At 38.5% G+C, this 24,081-nt stretch overlaps 1 protein-coding gene across 1 annotated transcript in view; it reads right to left on the bottom strand.

Moving 5' to 3' along the window:
• Positions 1-24,081, bottom strand: part of LOC118813805 (sodium- and chloride-dependent taurine transporter-like) — a 34,749-nt gene that overhangs the window by 6,101 nt on the left and 4,567 nt on the right. The window contains 10 exon segments of the mRNA XM_036579352.1: positions 755-892; positions 3,498-3,610; positions 4,047-4,171; positions 4,487-4,590; positions 5,353-5,487; positions 5,785-5,917; positions 8,074-8,308; positions 15,042-15,176; positions 17,580-17,809; positions 23,279-23,389. Of these exon segments, the coding sequence (XP_036435245.1) occupies positions 755-892; positions 3,498-3,610; positions 4,047-4,171; positions 4,487-4,590; positions 5,353-5,487; positions 5,785-5,917; positions 8,074-8,308; positions 15,042-15,176; positions 17,580-17,809; positions 23,279-23,316 (1,386 nt within the window). The 5' untranslated portion in view covers positions 23,317-23,389.

The following is a 24,081-nucleotide window of genomic DNA, read 5'->3' as shown; positions in this document are numbered from 1 at the left end:
CAAGATACTGTTTGCAGTTCAAGTTTGCAGTTATCTTGTAATCTTGTAAATACTTAGTTAGTGTGTAGGTCTACATATTCATTAATAAATACTGGCAAACTATATGCTCCTAATGTTGCCATTGTTGATACTGGCCTTAAAATATGATTTTAAGCTGATCTTCCCACTCCAAAAACTTCAGTTACCAGGACTGTGTCATGAGCATGAAACAGCCACACTTTTTATTGCAGTATTTAATCAAAACTCAACTTTATAAGTGGCCTTTATTTTATCTGCTATAATTACGCTGATAGACGTTATGTAACAATGTATTCACTTTTACTTGTTACTGCTATCTCAGCCATAACAAGGAAAAAAATGGGGCACCTCTGCACATGGACAAACGAATCTGACATTATAGTCTAAAAAATAATATTTAACCATGATTGACAATATTCTGATTCAATCTTTTCTGTTCATATTTACTGCCAACTAAAATGAGCTGTTTATACCACTGACTGGTGTGAGTTACCCACCCAAGATAAGTGTAGCCAAGTAAATATAAGTTAATGTGCAACTGTGCCATTAAATAATGTAATAATGTAATTACATATGATTAGTAAAATGAAAGTAATACCTCTCGACTTCTGAGAGGTATTTCTTCTGATTTTACTCATTAGCAAAGAAAGACAAATACTAATCAGACCCTCTAGGCCTGCAGTCTGACACTTTTGACTTAGACTTAGACATAAATATATACACAAACATGTCTTACTTTAGTGACCATGGTGAGTCCCACCAGGTAACTGATGACACAGATGACAGCGATGAAGATCTCTCTCCGGTATCCCTTCCTTAGGAGGGATGGGTACAGGTCCACCAGTGAGGTGATCTGACCCTCCACTTCTACAAACTGCGGACACAAACAGACACAGATTTACAGTTTGTAGTTCAGCTGAGCTCACTTTATACTAATGACTTTACTGTGTTGGTGTGTGTACTTGTGTATGTATAAGTATGGGTGGCTGCGTATGTATGGTTTGGTTATATGAGACTCGCTTGATCCGACACGTCCATTCTCTTCACAGTTTATAGAAATGGAAGGTGTGAAAAAGTTTAAAATTACAGTGAAATCTGATCCACCACACCACACACACAGCTGAGCTGTTGATCAAATATCGTCATACGTCTGGCAGAGTTCCCAATGAGGGTTTTCTTTTTTTTGCTGTCCCTAGATAAACCCACATTAGTTTTAAAGTGCTAAAAAATCCAGTAACTGATATCAGATGATATATTTTGTATTTTATTTTTAGATATTACACTCCAACAGTTTTAGTTAAACAGTGCTTTACTAACTGATATGATTAACTGTATGATTATCAGATCCCAACTGTCACACGCCTTAAACACAAATAAACAGCAGAAACTCTTAAATAACCTTAAATAATATAAATACTGTAGAACTGGAGGTGGATAATTTGGTTTTTTTTTGTTTACCTCTAATTTTTCTTATGTTTCAGCAGTTCTCTTCATATAAATAATTTTTAACATGTAATTATCATTCCAAATGTGCAATTCTATTTATCCATGATGGTGTTCAGCATGCAGTTGTGTTATCTGATCAAGCTGGTGGTGACTCATATCAGTTTCTCCAGTGGAATAACCATTTAAGGTACTGCCCTATTGACTGGAGATTATGGGTTTGGACCCAACACTCCCTTCCCTTCCAAAAAAAACAAAAAAAGTTTGTAAATATTGGCATGGTATCAGAAATATCCAAAGATATGAGTCAGCCAACTGATATATCGTACCCTAAACAAATATCACAAAACTTTTAGAAAGCTCAAAGAATCAAAATATTTGACTATTTTTTTTAAATTAAGATACAGTTATGTTTAGGGTCAATGTTTTTTTATTACACTTGAGTCAGTGCAAGTCCTCACAAGCAAAGTAATACTAAACTGTGTGAGTGTGTGTGTTCAACTATGCAAACTGTGAAATCTGACCTGCCACTCATTCAGCTTTTCAGCATGTGCAGTATAACTAACTGACGCCAGTACTAAAAATACCAAGGAGCTTTCTATGCACAGGATTATCTGTACAGTAGATGACATTTCACATCCACACTGACCGCATGCCAGGCTAACAAAGTTATGATCACCTGTCATAACATACATACGCTTCCTATCAGCTCACTCACTACAGCTCATATACAAATTTATCATGGCTCTATATGACAGGTATGACTGTGTGCACACCTGTGTCTGCGTTTATGTGCGGTCAGATACCACATGAGCAGCAGAGCTTGAAATATCTCTCTCAAGCTGATGGGACCAGGCTTCTGACCCTGGGTTCGGTCGGGTTCGGACGTCATTTCCCAAATATGCATCGGGCTTAGATCAGGTTAAGATGTAACGTAAAGGGAGATTTGACCCTGCGTTTCTCCTGCTTTCGTTTTTCTCCTTTTCTTCTTCCTTCCTTCCTTCACCTTAACACAGTTTTTAATCTAGTATGCTGGAGTCACCTGCTTGTAAGAATTTAGCACTGAGGCCCACGCTTATGAGCGTGAATCGAATCATGAGGGGACGGTTTAGTGCAGTCAAAAGGGCGTTTTTACTTAATTTGTTTGTCAAAAACATTGTCATATTGCTTTGATATATGATATGTTACATGTTTTGGGTAAAGACATTTTCAGTATTAAACAGGTGAAGGTTAATCATCCTATAACAGCACCGCACAGTGTGAGAACAGTGCACTACGGAAAGTTTATCCACACTAAAAATGTTTGTGCCGTTATTCGAAAGCTTTGCTTGATCAAGCAGAATCGGAACAGCTGATTCCTTTATCATATTGTATTGTTTTATATTTTATTTATCTGTGATTTAATGATGACTAGCTACACAGTAATTTAACCAGCATAATCATTAGAATATAGTGATTACACTGGTTAAACATAATGACGATATAAGTTTTATTCGCCACTTTCGGTGAGGATGGGGCAGTTCGGGTCAGATTTGGACTGAATTTTCTCAATCTTGGTTCAGTTTCAGACTTAAAATGTGGTGTTGTGGTTCTTGGACAGCAAGTTCTTGGACTGTATTTGAGCTCAGACTAAAATTTCAGGCTCAATTAAAGCTCTAATAGGTATGCATGCCTGTTTCATGTTTATGTTCAAGTAAAATTATGTCTATGGGAGGGTGTGTGTACAGGTCAATTAAAACTGCATGTTTTGCTGATTTTCCAAGTAAAAATAGGTTAATACGTCATCTACAGGGAACACATTAGCATGAATTTTAGTGCCTGATTTCTGTTTAGTTCAACATATTGGGAAAAAATAAAACCTTACTATTTACACAGGCCACATTTTACGGTTTATTTTTCCCCCTAATATGTTAAATCCGGCAAATAAACAATACTTGTGCATTAAAATGTGCACATAGAAAGTCAACAAAACATGTCATTTCACCAGGGGTGCCCAAATGTCTGCATACAACTGTGTGTGTGTGGTAGGGACTAACCTGACTGTCTAGGCCCAGCAGCAGAAGCATGATGAAGAAGAGTATCGCCCAAAAAGTGGGCAGCGGCATCATAGTAACTGCCTTTGGATACGCAATGAAAGCCAGCCCAGGACCTGAGTGAGACATTAATTACATACAAATTACATACACAATACATTACAGGCCTAAAGAAAAGAAAAAAACAGTTTTATGTTAAAATATTTTATTATCAAATCAATATCCAGTTTGACGAAAGTTATTTCCCAAAATATTCCATTGGTTTGTAGTCAAGTACTCTTACTATGCTCATGTCCTTACATTTTATGGGAAAAGTCTTCACACTGTTTGTTGATAAAGGTTCACTGACCAATTTTTAACTTTTTACAAACTCTTAATTTAACACTTTGAATTAGTTAAGCCTTCCGAAGCACCTAAATGAGAGAATTAGGGTGTATATGATAGGGGTTATCTCTTGCTAAAGGTGTTTTTCTCACTGATCCTGAGGTCATCATAATCACCATAACGCTAAAATGCTGAGATAGTGTTGCTGCCCTCTGATCCTGAACATACCTGACTCAGCCACATCAGCAATGGCCACGCCCTGCTCCTGCGCCATAAACCCCAGCACAGAGAAGATGGCGAAGCCAGACACAAAGCTGGTCCCGCTGTTCAGGCCTCCAAGCAGCAAGCAGTCCCTACATACACACACATACATATACACGTGTTAGTGCTCTACTACTGTAATACTGAGACCTGGAATCCAACCTAATCTTAACTACGCAAGAACATTTTCTCTATAATAAGTACATGCAAGTCTTTTTGAACATTCACAGACAAGATGATCAGATACAGATTCTGAACAGGTGCACACAAGAAGTCTACAGGTCAAGAATGGGCAGTTTCAGTTTTGGGAATCAGTGAGAGCAGAGAAAACAGTAAACTGTACAGTGCTGTGGTCCTTAAGGACTGAAAATGATCGTCCGTCCATGTTAACGCACACATGGGCTCACCTGTAGCAGTTATATTTGTACTTATTGTAGCTTCCCAGTGAAGTCATTGCACCAAGACAAATAGCATAAGAGAAGAAGATTTGAGTCCCTGCATCAATCCATACCTAGAGAGAGAGAGAGAGAGAGAGAGAGGGAGAGAGAGAGGGAGAGAGAGAGAGAGAGAGGATTACGATGTTTCACCTAAAAAGAACATTTTTTCTCCAAAGTTTTGGGGAAAAGCTTTAGAGGAGAATTCAAACCTTTTCACATTTAAAATTTACTACATTTTAAATTTACTAATAACTTGAAAATTTCTGCATAATTCAAACACTGAGCTGTAAAAGCATTCAAGCAGTGGAAATGATTCACTGAACTTAAAGCTTTTTTATGATGGAGGTGACAGGAACAAGTATAGTAATTTAATTTACCATCTGTAACTACTAATCAACCTACACAAGTCTGAGTTTTTTTATGTAACACTGATGATGGTAAAATAGTGTAAAATCTGAAAAAAATATTTTTTGGGACTATTTTGCCTTACGACACCCTGTGTGTACCTCCCCATCATAAAACTTTAAAAAATAGGCCAATTCAAGGCCAAAATCTTATCTTAAAACTGTCATAAAACGTCTCAGACATGAGCCAGAGTGTTCTTTATCATTTCACTCTGAGGTAGCTTTGGACGTCTGCTTCCTGTCACCACCACTGTGAACAATTCAGACGTGGTAAGTTTTCTAGAACGGAGCATTTCGCATTGAACTATTCTGAACACACTCTGAACATCTTAGCAATTTGATTAAGCAGAATTTTTGGGATTTGGTGGAATTCCCCTTTAACAAGGAATAACTTAAATGTAGTGTTAGCATTAAATTAATGTCAGCATGTACCTCGGGGTCCTGCAGGCGACTCAGGTCGGGGTACAGATAGAATTTGATGCCCTCGGCAGCACCAGGCAGAGTTACTCCACGCACCAACAACACAATGAGCATAAGAAACGGAAACGTAGCAGTGAAATACACCACCTACAGTAAGAGAGAGATGGAGAGATATGAAATATTGATGTAATAACACTGCCTCCATAATGAATCCAATCAATCAATGTCTTTATAACATCTGAATATGGTTCAGTTATACAAGCGCTTGTTCTATTCTATCTCTCCGTTGCATGCACATTTAGTTTTGATTAAAAAGCGCACACGCTCACTCTCTCACATGCACTTTTTCATCCCTCTCTAATTTATCCTTCTATCCCTTTAGCTTTTGGCCATTATCATCCCACCATACCTTCCTCCCTCCCTCCCTCTCTCCCACTGTCTCACTTTGCCGGTGGATTTCACTCCCTTCCAGATGCAGAAGAAGCAGATGACCCAGACAGCCAGCAGACAGAGGGCGAGATCCCACTTTAGCTCGCCCACCTCGTCAATCCCCGACGAAAGACTGAGGACATTACGCCTGAGGGACAGAACACAGCACACAACACCAAAATGAGAGAGAGAGAGAGAGAGAGAGAGAGAGAGAGAGAAAGAGAGGAGATTTAAAGGGATTTGGCCAAAAATCCAATTTGCATAGTTTTCCTCTTACCACAAATATAGTCAGTCAAGTGTTTGGTGTCCAAAATTGAGTTATGTATTTTTTGCAATGAAGCTTTTGCACTAGAGCTAATGTAATAGCAGTAATGGAACCTTATTGCTCCACCAATTAGCATCAAACTGCAACAAACGGCCCTCAAACCGTGTCAAGTTGTTCTGTGGTTTCAGAGACTGACTCACTTTGAGGCAAACGTGTGTGCCTCACGCTTAAAAAGACGCAGGATGTGCTTCTTAGTGATTTACAAGTATCTTTTTCTCCATGTTGGATAAATGACTACCAGGAAGGTATGCTTGATTACGACTGGTCAGCTGTACAGCACTCCTTCATTTATGCATGACAGTTTTCTGCTAAAACAGGGAGTGCTTTTTAGTTGCAGTGCATGTTGCTCCATAGACAACAATGAAAAGAAGCGAGCCTGAGTGAGTATGAAAGACATAGATATGGGTCATTCTCCATTTGGAGTGGGAATTCAGGAGGATACATTTTTAAAAAATCAGTTTCTTTCATCCCAAAACTAAATTATTTTAATATGTTCATTAACATCTCCTGTTATCATATATGCAAAAAGGAGAGCTTAATTCCAAACATATTTTACAGTCACTGGTGTTGTATGAATGTGGTGTAACACCAGTGATGGTGACTCCAGTGATGTTTTGGTTAAAACTGAGGATTGTGTAAATTGTCTGACCACTGTGGTGGTCAAGTGACCTTGTGCAACTATTTAAAATCAGTAAAAAAAATGATATTTGGCATTATTTTGACAAAATTTTAATTACCCAGCCGTCAAAGCACATAAAACCAGTGACACATAGAAGTTATGTGCTGCCAGATAAACAAAATTATTAATAAATTAATGAAATATAGTGAGCAAGTGTGACCTGCCCTTTCATGGCTCGAGATGCTTCCTCTCTTATGAGCTTTGACCCAAAGAAGCAGTTTAATGGAGCTGAAAATAAATCTTTAAATGTATTATAAGAGTCCTGATAACACCAGTGATCAAAATCTCTGTGACAAATATTTTTTTTTTTTTTTTTAAAATGTAGTATAATGTTAATGATATAAAAAGTAAACATGAACCTGTTTTATACAAATTCCTAAGTTAAACCTCTTAAAAATATTGTTTTATATCAAAAATGGTTTCTCAAATGTTGAAAATTGGTTTTGTGACAAGCTGTTTTACAGATGCAGAGCAACAATGAAACAGGATAAAAAAGAAAAGTCAGAGAATCATAAGGGAAATGTGTTATTTAATCTTAGGTCAACTGTGTAATGTTCATATTGACTTTTGGAGCTGTGCCTAATATTTTAAGCATCTTTTTAAGCCCAAATGGAGAATGACCCATATAAGTAGAGAACTAGGTTGCTGATTCATTATATACATAAAGAAATGAAGCCACTTGGCCACCATATCAGTAGTCCCTCTCTGTGCTGTATAATGAACGCTTGTCTATGGATGTCATGTTGAAATATTTCCAAAAAAATGCACATATTAAAAAAATGCTGAGGTGTACTATGTTTTCCAGCAACAATACCCAATGTATGTGCTGAGACAAGACATGTAGCCCCCATGTAAAAGTTTTTTTTTCGTAACTAATATAATCTAATCTAGGTTCTGATCTAGCTCTAACCAAAAGTTTTGCTAATCTAATCTAGCTAGGAAAATTAGCACTGAAATTGGACAGAACGAAAGCTTTTTAAAAGAAAAATGCATTGAGAAAGATCATAAGCTTTTCACATCTGGTTCTGATGTATATCATGAAGTAATGCACGCTCTGTTGGCAATCTAGATATATACTTATCTAAGGCCTTGTTACTAGTTCACTACATTAGCATCGTAGCTCCAGTGCAAAACAAAAGAAGCAAATTTTGATCATCTACATTTGAGGGTAAGAGGATAACTGTCAATATTTGATTTTTCACCTTTCAATATTCATTTAAGGATAACACCTAAATTGCAAATACTCAAAGCCTTGGACACCCATATTGTGCTCATTAGAAAAAACCTGGATTCTACTCACTCCCAGAACTCAGTGACAGGAGAGGTGAAGTTGGTGGCGTTGGCAGAGAGCCAGAGGGTTTTGTTCTTGCGGATGGTGTCCTCCACACAGTTTTGTGTGTTCCAGCTGTGCCTGCAGCGAGCCCACGGCAGCTCCCTCTGAAAGCACTGCAGCAGGTAATACAGCCCCCACGCCAGGATCACGATGTAGTAGATATTCAGCAGGGACACGATCACGATGGAGGCATAGCCGATTCCTATCACAAACACATGCAGCAAAACAGAATGTTTTTACTAGGCAGGAGATTGCGGATAACACTTCACCTACATTATACTGACAAAACCATGGCATAAACATTTCACATGATGTATTATGATGTATCAGACGAGGCACAAGATGTACTATGCTGTCATGTGTTGTCATGATAGATTATGTCCAGCAATATAACTGTGTCATGTTACCATTTCTGGTACAAACTCATGTCCAAAAAAGTTGGGATGCTGTGCAAAATGTAAATAAAAACAGAATGCAATGATGTGCAAATCATTTACACCCTATATTTAATTGAAAATAGCACATAGATAACATATCAAATGTTGAAACTGAGAAATTTTATTGCCTTTAGAAAAATATATGCCCATTTTTTGTATTTGAGTGCAGCCATGAGTAGGACTGGATGGGCCTAGGCCTACTCAGACTGATCACAGGCCTACCCAATCAAATGAGGAAAGAGTATTTATTAAGCTGAATTTTTTAAGATAATGAAATCTGATTTGTTTTCTGTGAGTGCAGTCACTGTATTATGATTGATCAAATGATTATGCTCTCCACAAAGCTCTGCCTTATTTTCTTAGCCCTCCAATTACTGCTTAGTAACTGCTGCTATCAAGCGTTTTAAAGTGAGATTCTGTCACATAGATTATGTTGTTTTCTTTCCATTTCCAAAACCAAAAACACTGCGAATTTAGTACTTACAAAAAAGCCGACACAGGCTTGAGTCATCACAGGCAAGACATAAATGGACCATCAACATTTTTCATATCCACCGCGGCATTATGCTTTTGCATATGATGATTAGTTTTAGGTTTTAGAAGTTTGTGGTGTTGATTCCCTCATATTTGCAGAACTCAGCTCTCTGACTTTTTCTCAGTCATGTTGTCTTTTTTGGGTCTGTCAGCTCTGGCAGTATGCTTTAGCCTATGATGATTCGGTTTAGGTTTTTAAGTTTGCTGTGGTTATTTTTCCTCATCTGATTTCAACTTACTTAAGTCATCTTCTTTGGACAATTTGTTTGGTATGAAGGGTGTTACAGTGCTGGTTGTGTTTATGTGTATCCAGATTTGTGGTTGATTACTATTGTTTTGTATCACCGTAAGGCAGAAGCACTGGAAAAAGTAGGTGGTACAGACTAATGTAAAGATATGATGGAAAATTTGGAAACTGTGTCTACTAAATAAATCTGCCTACCAAATAACTTATTTCTATTTATTAAACTACCACTTTAACCTTAACAGCACTACCTTGCTCCTCAAACGTAAATGTGGAACATTCTGTGAGAACTGTAACAATGCCCAGCAAAGAGCATTCCAGCAGCAGGAGACATAGCTGTTAATAGCGGGGTCACACTTGTGCCTTATATTTTTAGCCCCAAGGTCTGTCACCTATCGGGCACCTGCCTGCTTGCCCTAGTGACCTCTAAACATTGTTGTAGTGGTATTTTAGGGTCAAGGGCAGCCAAAAGGCAGGAATAATTACAGCATCACACAGAGCTTGGACAGTGCCATTCACAGCAAGCGCTGCGACAGCTGCCTCTGTAATCCAAAATGAGGGTGTGTGTGACGCATTGCCTGAGCATTAGAGTGAGAATGTGTGTGAGACCAAGGACGTTCAGCTGCTCTAGTTTTACGTGACGTTCGTGGGGTAAGAGGGCAACAGAATGTTCGGTTTGGATTTGTAAATGCACAGAACTCAGAGCGAACTGAAATAGAGAGACAGCATATGGCCTATTTGAGTATAAGTAGGGAAGCTCAAGAGGGGCATTCAAGCCTGGAGTGGTACAAGGCCACACAGGCCTGCACACATGCACATACAACTTTATCCACAGAGTGTGTGTCTCTGGGAAACGCAAAAGTGTGTGCGTGTTTTTGCATGTCTATTCATTTTAGAATTAACCTGCAATGTCAGGACAAACTGAAAGGCCCTGTGCTTTTACAAAATCTACATGTTACAGTTTCAAACTGACAGGGAAAACCCTCTTTTACTGAGATTAAGGTCAAGGGGTTAGGTTTAGAGTTAGATTTAGAGCCTGTTTACACCTTGGTGTTTTGTGTCCTGATCGTGTCTGGATATTCTTTTGCCAGATTTCATATACTTTTCACTAAAATGTGTCCCCAGTATGGCCCCATGAGATCCAACTGTATTTTTTCTGTGTAAAAAGCATATAAAACACATACATCATTTCCGTTTTACTTCTCTTTACTCTTTCCCTATTATGACATGAGTGGACAAGCTTGGCTTGGATGCATGAAGGCTCTTGGTTTGGGGCTAACTACAGCCGTCCATGTTTTCATTGTTTATCTTCTCATCTTTGGGTCAGCACTCCGAAAATGCACTTCCACTGATGTAACTGTACACAAAAAGCAAAAACGCATTCTGTTTACACTTGTGTTAAATTTGGTCAATATCTGTCGCTGACCACTTCTCAATATGGTTTGAATGATCCAATCGTAATCCACTCACAGTGCATTCTGGGGGTGTTTAAACCCAGCTTTTCATGCTGTCAAGAGAAATCTGAACATGGTCCAATCACCAAAAACATATTAATGCAAGGTGTAATTAGGCCCTTAGAGACACGTACATACATATAATACAAAAACATATATTACATATAGATTCTTGTATATGGACTATTCTACCAAATTAGGGACAAAATGGAACTACAATCATTTATTTTAAGAAAATAACAAAAAAACAACATTAAGGTATAGGGTCACTTAAAGCAAAATTATTTTAAGGTTCAGATTCAACTAAACTGAGTGCAAATATTATCCTAGAAATGATCTAACATCCTTTTCTGTTTAAAAGTTACTAAGGTCGAAAATGACTAACAGTTAGCTACAGGGTAAAACCCCTTGCCTTGATATTGTATATAAACAAACCTGGGTGTGTTTTGTGTGCGTGTGTGGAATAGGAATGTTTTGAGGGTGGGGTTATTTGTGCTTGTGTGTGCATAAACACAGGTGTGTGATTGCTCAGGTAAAGGGATGCAACAGGCAGATTAAAGGGTCCATATCGCTGTTGTCGGAAGAAAACCTTGTATCTCCAAAATAATAACTTTACAGGAGAAAACCTACTTTACTTTTAATGTACGTCAATGGAACCATTTTTTCAATTCATTTTGGGTTATTTCTTTTAGTCCATTCATCACGAAATTTACATATAATGTAACGGGTAACAGGCATTTTCAAATTATGTCAAAAACTGAAAAACGTCAAAAATGGAGATGACGAGGTTTTCTTTTCGATAGCAGCGATATGCTTTCCTTGTATTTTATTTTTTTCTCTCATAACATGTATATTTAATGTTCCAAAAGCAGTCCTAATTCATTTTACATGACCATTTTCCAACCTCGCTTTATCCTTTACAATTAAACAGTCTGTTGTTATTGTGTCTTTAAGACTGATCTATGTTAATAAGCTCTGTTCTGATTGGCTGTCCTTTAAAGCACCTCATTCAAAAAGCAGTCCAGGTTGAGACACTCTTTATAACTTCAATGTGAATGGTTGTAGCTAGACCTGTGCTGAATATATGTAAATGTAATGGTTTGTGTGACATCACCAAAACAGTGAATTTAAAGCAGGCTGTTTTTTTCACCTTAGTTACAATATATGGCCTGTATGGACTGGAGAGTGAATGGTACATTTTGAAACTTCACAACGCATCAAACTCTGATGTAAAAGAACAATAAATTCAGTTTTCATGATATGGACCCTTTGAACGAATAAAACTGAAATATCTTCAGAGAATCTGATTTCTTTTGTGCACTCATTAGCCCAGCCACGCCTATTCTGATCACCATTTTCAAGCCTCTCTCTCTTTTTCTGCCTCTCTCTCCTTTTCTCCCTCTAACACACTTTTCCTTTCCCTCTCTGCAAACAGATGAGGTCCCATTGTCAAATGTATCTTAGTCATCGCTGGCTCCTGTTGCCATGGCGACGGAGATTCCATCACGTCCGAATATGAAGCTGACTGCTGGAGTTTGGGCATTAGTCAGCCTGTGTACTGCTGAACTGGGATGAGAGGATACTACAGTAATTACACCAATGCAGCGTCCTGGATTTGTTTAAGCTGGTCACGTGTATGAAGTGAAATTACGATTAAAGGCATAAATGGGTAAGAAAGAAAAGACAGGACAGGTGTTAGGGTGTGATTGGTGGCAGAATTCAGTGGCGATTCTAGGACTGTATAAATGAGGTGGCCAAAAAATGACCCAGAAAACAAGAAGACCTCTTTCGCTTTTTACCTAAAACTGATCATTCCAGCTGAGTTTTTGTGATCGCTATAACTGTTATAATAATTGTCTTTGGTTTATTTTGTTAGTTTTTACATTTTTCTTCATATTTTCTATAATGAACTTCAGTGGTTAAACTCCTTTAATGCTATTTTATATGTTCTGGCAAATAGCGTAACACATAAAAAAACTGTGAGATAAAAGGTATATGTGGTTTGAGATGCAACTGGAGAAGGCATCCGACCCACAGTGGTAAACCCCTACTTATACGGGGTGATACACTTACTTGTGATTGGTCAAATATGAGGTGAGAAGCAGAAAATGCAAACAACTTCTAAGATGTGGACAAATATTAGCTTTCTTTAAAAAACTGAAAGTGAGTCTCCTGAAAAGAATGGAAGCCCTAATAAAGGCCAAGAGTGAACACACTAAATACTGAAGAAATGTAATTTCGTATTTAGTGGCTGAGGCTTCTGTTTTCTGTAAAATATGTTTTTTTGACACTGAAAAATGAATAACTTGTACTTATTGGGCGTTTTGACTGAAAATGTCGGATTTTTGTGTGTGAGTGTGTGTGTGCCTGAGTGTGTGTGTGCCCGAGTGTGTGTGCATGTGTTTCTGTGTGTGAAGGAGACAGAACATGTTGCTGCACTGAAAGTGAGCCCCAGGACTGAGAGTAGACTCTAACAAGGCAACAGCGTCTTCAGCTGTTGCCTAGCAACCACCAGACCAATAACATGACTCAGAGTGCTCAGACACCAAATGCAGGTCATATTCAAGATCTGTAAGCCAGGCAGGGCTAAAGAGGTAGCTGTCCAACCAAACTGGCCAACTACTGACCCCCTCTCCTCTCATACATACACACAGCACTAAGAATGGGTGTGGTTGTTCTAATATACAGACATCTGAACAGAAATCTTCGTATTCAATGTCTTAATCTTGTACTCAGATAAGGCGTGTGTAGTCTGGAATAAAAAATTAAATATATTACATCATCTTCCCTTTTTTAGTGGATTTTTACCCTAATTTAGTCTTATTCCACCCACTAACTAGGTCTCCCCCATTACACGATCCCACCAAGCTCAGAGGATAATTGCTACTCTTGCAGGTCCAGAGATAATCGATAAGCCTAGCAAAACAAGCAAAATGCTATAATTAGCTAACAGAACAATTTTCCCCCCGCAAGAGGGATTTTTACCGCATCATCATACTTGATTGGAGTTTTTGGTGAATTTTCAGCAATGTACCCCCACTTCGAGCTCCGCCTTAATGAAACATTCAGCCTAAAATTTGTCATGGCTGTCCTCAGACTTTCTTCTTACAAAATTACATCTGGCCCTACAAGACTAGGTGAAGGCTAGCAAGTGTTTCTCATGTCTCAGTGGAAGAACATCATCTGAACTACCACTAACACAACATCATTGGACAGTCCAACACACCTGATAGAGAACACTAACAGCCAGTTCTACTAAGTCAGGTACTGTTGACTGGAGGGAGGGAGGTCCGTCCTACCTATTTAGAGAGAGTGAGGCCAATTATGCAGTCTTAGGCCCAATCCCTTTTCTTATTTTTACCCCTACCCCTTGTTTTCGAGTGTCATCTTGCCCCTTGGAGCTGAGCTACAAGGGGTAGTTGTTGCAGTCTTCTTCCCCTATGAAATGGGACCCCTATGAACCTCACTGCTGGGCTTTAGTTACATTTACGGCATCATGAGCCTTCAAAAAGGGACAATTATTTATTATCACCCAGCCCTAATTCTTCAGTGATACGAAGCTGAAGTCAGCTATTCGCCAGCTTCTTGTTTGAATTTTCCTGTTCCACTTTAAACGGAGCAACAGTTACATTCTGGCGCTTCAAGCATCAGAACTGCTGGACTAATATATATATACTGTGTATATATATATTAGTGTATACTAATAAACACTAGCTTTGTTGGTTTCTTTGGTTGTTTGCGCTGCCATCTTACCAGTTTTTCTTTTTTTTTCCTCATAACACTCTGTTTGGAGGGTGCCTCTGAAAAACCTCCATTTGGGGGGCCATGTAGCCTTAACACTTCGCTCATCCCTACACATCATAACAGCCAAGCTTTGCTGTGGTTTCAGCACTGAGATGATCTGATCAGCATGCAGGTTGATTGGGCTATTCTGGTGGCTGTAAGCATGAAATTTAATTAATCTAATAGTTCTCATAGTGGATATGAGCTCATCTTTGATCTGAGCAGGCTGTAGAATGGCCACTGTTAATACAGGAAATGATTTCTGATCCCCAGTTTTTCAGAACCAACCTATTTTTATAAATGCTGTATCATAATGAATCAGAAATCTCATGGCTCATTGACTTGTGTTCCAATACTAAGTGTCTCTCTCTCTCTCTCTCTCTCTCTCTCTCTCTCTCTTCTCTTTCTCTTTATCTTTTTTTCTTTCTCATTTGACAGAACCTCCCTGTGTTCAGGTCTCCAGGTCCCCTCTCTGTCTCTCACCAGTGAAGATGGGGCAGAGTTTCTCCCAGCAGGTGATCCCTCCTTCAGAGGTGAACTGGCCCAGCGCCACCTCCAGGAAAAACACGGGAAGCCCTCCGCCAAACAGGAAGATGAAATAGGGGATGAGAAATGCACCTGAGAGAGAGAGAAAGAGAGAGATTCAGGACAAGAACAATACTGCAACTGTCACTGAAAAGAAGAAGTAATTTGTCCAAAGAACATGAGAAAACAATCTATTTTGAAAGTCCATCAGCATTCCATTAGCAATTCTGAAACAACTACTTTTTAATTATACAAAACCACAGGTATTTTGCAGTTACACATTCAGTATAACAGTTACCATGTGTGACAAAGCTGTCTGGTCTTTCCACAGAGGGTCAGGCAAAAACAAAAAAAATAAGTTTGAAGACCTCTGGTCAAGTTACACTGTTTATTGATTTACTAAGTGAAAATAAGATTATATACTTTCTGCAAGGACCAAGCATGAATATATCATTTTTCTGCACACTTTAGTGAGTGAAACATATTGGAAAATAATAAAACATACCATTTAAAGTGTGCCAAAACCTTTGCACAGGCCCCATTTTTTCTATATGTTAAATACAGCAAATCAACAATAAATGTGCATTAAAATGTGCAGAAGTGTGTCCTCTGTAGAGGATGTATAATTTCTAATTTGTAATTAAAATGTAATTACAATGTATTTTGCATATGACTGTGCACTAACACTAATGACCTGTTTAACATCAAAGCTCATGGTTTCTGTAGTTTGTTCACTCATTTTAATGCTTTGATCTGAAGCAGAGCCTCAAACTCCACACACACATAGTAGAGCTTCAGCTCTTGTGAGAATCGGTGGATCTCCTCGTGCTGTTTATTGATTTTTTTTTTAGAGAATACGTTGCGTCTTTGAGTCACAGTTGCCTAAAGAAAAATGAAAAATGGTTGCATTTAGTACTTAACAAATCTGTTCCCACTTCCCATATTCTCAGTGTTCGAAAAAAAGCATTTGGAGGTTTCAGTGTGTTTAATCTGAAAAAATCAACTACTACAAGGACTAAAAAGGTTTCTGATGACACTAGTATGTCCTACAAAATGGAAAGGAAAAAAACAATATAACATTCACTGATTTTATGGCTGATTTCATGAGTAATCAATAAATGGATATATGACCCCAGACCTAATCCATTCATCGTCCACTGCTTAATCTATGTTAAAAATACACTTAAAATTCAGCAGTCAGTGTAGTCAGTGTAGACTAGTGTAGAAAGATAATTAGGCAGTGGTTATAGAGAAACTTCCACTTTTGGGTGGCAGAGCAGTAAGTGATTTACAGCAGTCAGGCCAGAAAAAGCTGCCCTTGACTCTGAGGTGAAAAGAATTAACATTTTTAGATCATATTTACACCACATGAGTCAGAACAGACTCGGCTACTTAAGCTTTATTTATGAAAACAAAGCAAGTAAGTCACCTTTGCAAATCTCATATTACAGGAGGCCAAACTGAGTAAACACACACTGGGGAGTAGACATGCAGTAGGGATTCTGTCAGAGTAAATCAGATCAAATACCTATGTAACATAAGAGTAGGAGTGGAAAACAAATCTAAGATATTGTCATTAATGTAAGAAGACCTCAAATCTGCAAAAAAGGATATACATAGGAGAAGACAAAAAGGTTCTTAACATTAATGCTTATTAATGCAACAAGACTGTAATCTAAATTTGGCCTATTTTTATTGCCCCATTTAACATTAAGTGTTCAAATAATGTAAAGGACAGCTAGAGGTTTGAACAGAGTCATGTGGTTTTCAAACACTCACAGACAAAAAGATGTGAAACTGTCACTGGGGCAGTACCCCTCTTGTCACTGGGGTGGTCCCCTTAAGGGTACATCTCAGTACCTTTAGTCAGGAAACAATTGTTCCATAATCCACTGAAATTATATTTTCTAAGTTGTATTGACTCCACACACCCCGTCTCGTCTCCAGGCTTTTTATTTATTATTTAGAACAACAGATAGTGAAAAGTACAGATATGTACACTTATTTAAAGACTTATTTAAGGTGCATGATTGCACCTTAAAGCCACTGTTATACCTTTGAGGGAACATTTACATTGTTTGTACCTTGATGAATGAAAAATGTACCTGCACAGAACCTTTATTTCTAACAGTGTATGACAGCGGCAATATCTAGTACAGACATTAAAAAAGAAACAAATAAACGAATGGGAGCAAAACTACTAGGGATGCACTGATATGAGAATGGTGGGCCGATGCTAAGATTCAATATTTTTCTTTTTTCATTCACATGTCGATACTGATGCCGATGCATAAACATTTATAAAATGTAGAAATCAGGACTAGATCCACCTTAATTACATAGAGATCAAATATCAATCAAATCAAATATCAGTTTGAAATATTGGTGAAGTCTAATATCTGATGGTAATAACTTTTTAAAGCAATTATCAGCCGATATTGATATGATTCCAATATATTTGTGTATCCCTGGAAAAAATACCCATATTACACTGACCTCCGCCATTCTTGTAGCAGAGGTACGGGAAACGCCAGACGTTGCCTAAACCTACGAATCCCCCCGCCACTGAGAGAAGGAAGTCCAGCTTGCTGGCCCATTTCTCCCTCTGTGGAGGCTTCCCCTCGGCCTCATCCTCCGGCCGCGTGCCTGGACTTTTACCTGGAGACGGCTTCAGAGTGTCCTTATGGAAATCCTTCAGACACTGCAGCTTCTCTTTCTGTGCCATACTAGAGAGAGAGAGAGAGAGAGAGAGAGAGAGACTGTGAACTCGTATAAACGTGTGTGTTCACATAAGTGCTTTTAACACCTTCACAAACATCACTCTCACACTCTATACACATCGTACGAATACTGAATGTCAATGTTTAAACATGGACGTCCTTTGAGATGAATCGGTACTGATATGCACACACATACAGTACTGTGGGAAAGTCCACCCTTCATTAATTTCATTTCCAGTCAAAAGTCTTTCGGTAAGTTTTAGCATCAGGAAAAAGTGTCAGAAAACATATTTACCATATATTTAATTTTACACTACACAAAACCCTCAACAACTAAACTGAATTAAGTTGATGTTAATTTAATTAAATTAATTTAGTGTGTCCACTCTTTGCCTTTACATTACTCACTTTCAGCTTTTCAAAGGAAACTACAGGGATATTTTCCACAGATCCAAAGTTCAGTCTTAGAAGTTGGTTGAACTTTCTATTTTTCTTATAATCAAAGTAATCTCAAACGCATCTAGTGATGTTGAGGTCTGGACTCTGGGGTGGTCAGTCCATTGTTCAGCTTCTTTGTTTGATGTATCCGTCTCCTTTTTCTCAGTGAGGCTTCTTGAACAGCTACACATCCTTTCAGACCCATAGCACTGAGTTCTCTTCTCTTAGTGGAAGGATGGACAGAAACACCTGTGGATTTTTTCAGATTTGTAGCAGCTTGATTTTCTCCTCTTTCTCAAAGATGAAAGCTTTAAGTGCTGTTTATCTGATGGTAACATCAGATCAGATGATGGGTGGTCTACTTGTTGAGAGTCCCATTTACTCTGTATCTTTTAGTTTTGGAAACTTCTGTTCTTTCTTTTGTTTTACTGATTTTCTTTTGACTTTCCTCTTTTCATACCAGTGGAATGATTTATATCTAATCTCTTCAAAATATATCTTAATTAGTAACTTGCAATTTATGGCTGTTTTGACTGGAAATTAAACAAATATAGGTGGTCTTTGACTTTCGTACAGTACTTCTTAAATGGCTGCTGTACAAACGACATATCATTGTCATTTGAAAATCTTGCATATCTGAAAAACTTTATAGGATATAGAAAAAAATGATCACAACTTTAGTCACATTAATGTATGATTTTAATGTATGATTTTAATCCAACTAAGTCTGAAGCATTTCTACTGGTCCATTTATTATGAATTATCATGAAAGGCAGCAGGTATAAAAAGAAGTTTTCATTTGACAGTGATAAAAGATAATACACAGTAATGTATCCATGCATGATAGACAGAATACTTTTATGAAAACAAACCTACAGTATATACAGACAAAAGAATACAGTGAATGTAGTGCATTTATAGACCCCAAAGAAGCATAAAAGAGCGAAAAAGCTTCCAAATCAACCCATTAGACAAGCCTTTCAGAGACTAAAGAAAGAGTAATGAAGAATTAATGGAGGTAAAGAGATTACCAATTACCCTTGAACAAAATAAGAGGTTGCAGCAGCAGGAGTGAACGCACTGTAATTGTGATGGAAAGATAGAAAAAGACCAGGCCAGAGGAGAGAGTTCAAGAGCCGGGAGAAGGCTCAGTCACCGAAGCAGCGAGGGTTTGACTGAAGGTCGACTAGCGGACTGTCAGCGGGTGACCGGAGTGGTTATGTGGGATGAGGTCAGAGGTCTAAGATGTGGGCAGGATATGTCAGCTGATGCACTGCTTGGTGGGGAAGCTTCAGCGGAGCTTGTGTAGGAGCAGCATTCTCCACAATTTGGAGTTAGAAATCATGAGCTAATGTTAGTGAGGCATGCACAGTGACTGATTTAGTTAGAGATAATTCACGCATGAGTGATTCTTCTACAGAGAAAGAGAGGAATGACCTGGTTTTGTACATTGTGGAGGTTTGAGAAGAACGTCCATAACCTTTTGTCCAGGGTGACGCCACGCTGTTTTACACATTTTAGTTTTATACAAGAGGATGAGGCATTTTACAGGATGTTCCACAAATATTTTAAAGGGTTTTTTTTTCTCGTAACTCCATGAATTTCCTCTCCTATCATTTCCATGTACGACTGAGGCAATGCCTACACTTTTTGCCTATTTTAAAGTAGTTTAATCATTTTTTGTTTTGTTTAACTTGACAATTTTAATTCCTTTCTTCCTCTTTCCCCCTCATTACTGTTTCTAATCACTGTTTTCATTAATACAAAGCCAATCTTGTTGAAGATACGTGTATAAAATGATACGTGTATACGTGTATATACATGTATAAAATGATAATCCTTTTATGACTGAGGAAGCTGTAGAAACACTGGAAAGAATTTAGAATAAAAGTAACATCCAGAATGTTTTGTGTCCAAGTAAAAAGAAAAACAAGCATCTCCAAAATGGTAACTTAACAGAAGAAAGCAAAAACATTCTTTACTTTTAATGTAAGTTAATGTATTGCAAAGAGATTTTATTCCAATCAATTTTGGAGCATTTGTATTAGTCTACTCATCACTAAAGCTTAAAGAGCAGCTGCTCTGCTTAGATGATGTAGAAAAATTGAAAAATGAAAAAAATGAGAAGGGTTTTTTTTTGGACACAATTTGAAAAATGATGATCAAATCTCAAGGTAGGCAATCAAGATATTACTGTAAATAAAGAATTGCAGTCTATTGCATAACATTTAATAAGTTCTTGTTCCCAAAAGATAGAAATATTGAATAAAACATCCCTAAATACCTTCTGGTGTCTATCTTACAGTTTTTCAGTCTACCCTATATAGGTTATTATTAATAATAATAGATTAACATTAGGCTACCGCATTTACTAATGACATGCAAATTACTCCAAACTTTTGAACAGCAGTGTATATCACCTTAAAAAGAGAGGCATTTTTTGCCATGAAGGGGCACTGCCACCAATGTGGAGCACTAGCTGGTCTGCTTTATGTAATCTTACATTAGCTGAGGAACTGGTTAGTAATCTGGTTAGCATTTGAGTCAAGTTAAAGATGCAGGGGCTGGATTTTATACTGAAAAAGCAATAAGAGGCCAAAATGAAATGACTGACTGACTGACTGACTGACATCAACATAATGCCTCTGTGCTTCCATGGAAGCTTCTTAGTTTCATGAGAAAAAGCCCTGAAAACAGGACAACCCAGTGGTCAGACTGTGATAGTAATAACAAGCGCCATCTGGGAGCTCTCCCACCCCCCACCACCTGTGAGTCGAGCTCAATTCAAAGATACTTTGAATTCAGGAGACTAAACATGAGGCAGCATTTGTTTAAGGTGCTAACATCCAGGCCATCCTTGAGGACGGGAGTGACTTCAGCAGTTGTGTAAACAGAAAGAAAGGAGCATCACACATTATTGATGAAGGTGTTGAGACAGGGGCTGGGGATAATATGACGAACCTTAAAGGAACACACAAACACCAACAAGGTTAATTAAATTAAACCTAGTGGGGATCGGTTTAGTGAATTAGCATCTAAAAATAAACCTAGAGGGGATCTGTCAGTGAATTTTTTTGTATATGTTGCTGATCATTTGAGGCATAATAGCCCATCCAGACCACTTTGCTCAGCTGAGGCAGGTTTACTGCAATTTCTTAGGCCTAACCTTGCGCTCCAGACAATATTAGATCTGGATGAAGCACTGCTTTAAATTTTTGAAGTGGAAATAGGATCCAATAAACAGGTGCTGGTCTGCCTTACTGATGTCTATGAGATGTTTTGGGGTAAGCAGGAGCAATGTCAGGAAGGTGGCTTTTTTTAGAGGAAGTAGAGGGGGAGGGGGAGGTCATGAGAAAAGGGAATGGGCCCTGAAAAGTAATTTAATTATAGTTTTTAGCCATTTTAATATAGTGCTTCCCTCACACTAAAACAGTGGTCACAAACTTGGCTACCTTCTTAGAAAATCTGCTCCAACCATAAATGGCCTAGAGGACCTTAACAAGCTGGATGAAATGTTTCTTGGGTTTTATTCTTTTGAGTTGGAGCTGAAAGATAGATCTCCAGGAGAAGGGCTGGTGACCACTGGTCTAACATCTCATAAACTAATTAGCCCTATTGAACCAAGCCCCTTAAGCTCCTTTAAATCTGCCCCGAGAGTCACGGTGCATGCATGTCCACATTGGCCGCGGTGAAATGTATCAACATGTAGAAATGGAGCTTGTGTAGAAGAAGCACAAGGATTCTTTTATTGTTTGATACACTGTTGTTTGTTTTTAAATGTACACATTTTAGGTCAGTAAGCGTTTATTACTGAAGGAGTTCATCAGCATAATGAAAAACAAAGCGATGTGACTTATATTCCTATTCATGATGTGTTTTCTTGTTCAAAAAATGTAATTTGTGGGCCTAAATAAAAATCTATGCATTTTCAGCTTTGTAAGATCTTGTTCTTTACATAACAAATAAACATTAAAAAGCGCGGCGGAATTGTAATAATGTTGCAGTTTTTGGCCTCAAGAGCGTTAAGAAGACCTTCATAAACTCATGTAGGTGTATCAGAGCAGGAAAAAACTGCATGGTTCAGAGTTACAGACCTCCAGAGCTAATGTATGCTAATACACAACACAGAAATACAAAACCCATACAGAGAAATACTGTATGGTGTGATATCTTGTTCCCATTATGGTCTCCTCTAGTAAACAGGAGGGTAAAGGAGGTAGTGAAAGTGTTCAGACTGGGCTTAAGTAGCCAAAGAGTTCAGAGGATGTAGCTGAGGAAGAGCAGAGAGGATGATATAGCTGGGATGAGAGGGGTTTATTGATTTGATCTTGCGGGAAGTGAACTGGCCTGTAGCTAAATCCCTCTACCTCGGGAAGGTGTGAGTGGTGAGAGAGTGGGATAAGCGGGAGAGAGAGCGGGATGAGCTATAATCAGAGAGTAGGGAGAGGGCAAGCTACTCAACTGAGAAATGTACAGTTGATTTAAACACAACGTGAGGCCTTAAGTGCAGAGCGACACAGAGGGAGGAAAAAGGTCAAGGGTGATCGTTTGAATTCAGACAGAGAAAAAATAGTTTAGTTGGGCCACAGAGAGAAGTACTGTAATTGTGAGATGTATTCAGAGCCAACAAAGTCAAGCTTGAGGCAACCATCTCCCAACTGAGCAGCAACCAAAATATGTGGAAGATGAAGACAACGATGTGTCTAAATAGACTGAATTACATTAGTGGTCTGTTGCTGGTGGCCTACTGTTGATTAGATTAGGGGTTAACAGGATGACAGTGGGTTAAATCAGGTCAGCCGGGAGAGAGGACCAGAGCAGAGAATCCAAGGGGAAATGTAGCACCATTACAAAATCTGGTGATTATTCACAGAAAATCCCAAAAGAATTGCCCTTAGAAAACCGCGCTGCCTGGGGGCGCAGAATCCAGAAGGCCCACAGAAACGCAACCAGCTAGCCAGCATGTTGTTCGCATGACAGAAGCGCATCCCCACGACCAACGAGACGAGCGAGGGGAGAAAGTGAGCAGAGACTTACTCCGAGGGTGTGAGCTGGTGGTGGCTGATGTTCGGCATATTGGCCTGGTTTAAACTGTTTGAGATCAAGGCTGAAACAACTCGTTGGGGACTGTAAGGCTCGGGTAGACAACTGCTAATCCAGGGCAGAAAAACACAAGGGTACTGTGAGGACTTCATCAGAATCAAAGCCAGTCATTCAGCAAAACAGTTCTGAACTTCACGGAACTAGCATAATCCAGGTAGCCAGCACAGCTGGATGTGAAACTGGCAGTTGTACAATTAGAATTATAGTACAGTGCAAATGTCAGAGACCACCCTTCATTTATTTAATTTCCAGTCAAGATAGTTATTAAGCTGTTCATTTTTCAGGTGACATTTCTGAGGCAGAGAAAATGGGACTCCTGGTAGGCCACCAAAAAGTGTCACCATCAGATACTTAACAGAACAGTACTTAAGCATTCATCTTTTAGAGAGAGGAGAAAATTAAGCTCCACTCTTGCTTCTGATCTGAAATCCACAGGTGTTCCTGTCCATTTCTGTGTAAGGTTTGGAGGAGAAGACAAGTCAGTGCTATGGGTCTGAAAGGATGGGAAACTTTCAAGAAGCCCTCACTGAGACAATGAAAAAATTGCAAAGCACCTTAGAATCCAGACCTCAACATCAATGAATTAGGGATCAATTGGATCATGAGAAGCAGAAAAAGCAACCAACTTCTAAGACTGAACTTTGGAGGCATGGAAAAATCACACAATAATGATAAAAAAAATTTAATGTTGATGCTGCTGTACAATTTTCCTTTAAAGCTGCACTGTGTAAGATTTG

This window comes from Colossoma macropomum, unplaced genomic scaffold (assembly GCF_904425465.1).
Source record: "Colossoma macropomum unplaced genomic scaffold, Colossoma_macropomum, whole genome shotgun sequence".
In the NCBI taxonomy this organism is placed as follows: domain Eukaryota; kingdom Metazoa; phylum Chordata; class Actinopteri; order Characiformes; family Serrasalmidae; genus Colossoma; species Colossoma macropomum.
The sequence above is the reverse complement of the archived record's forward strand: the minus strand, read 5'-3'. Positions and strand labels throughout refer to the sequence as shown.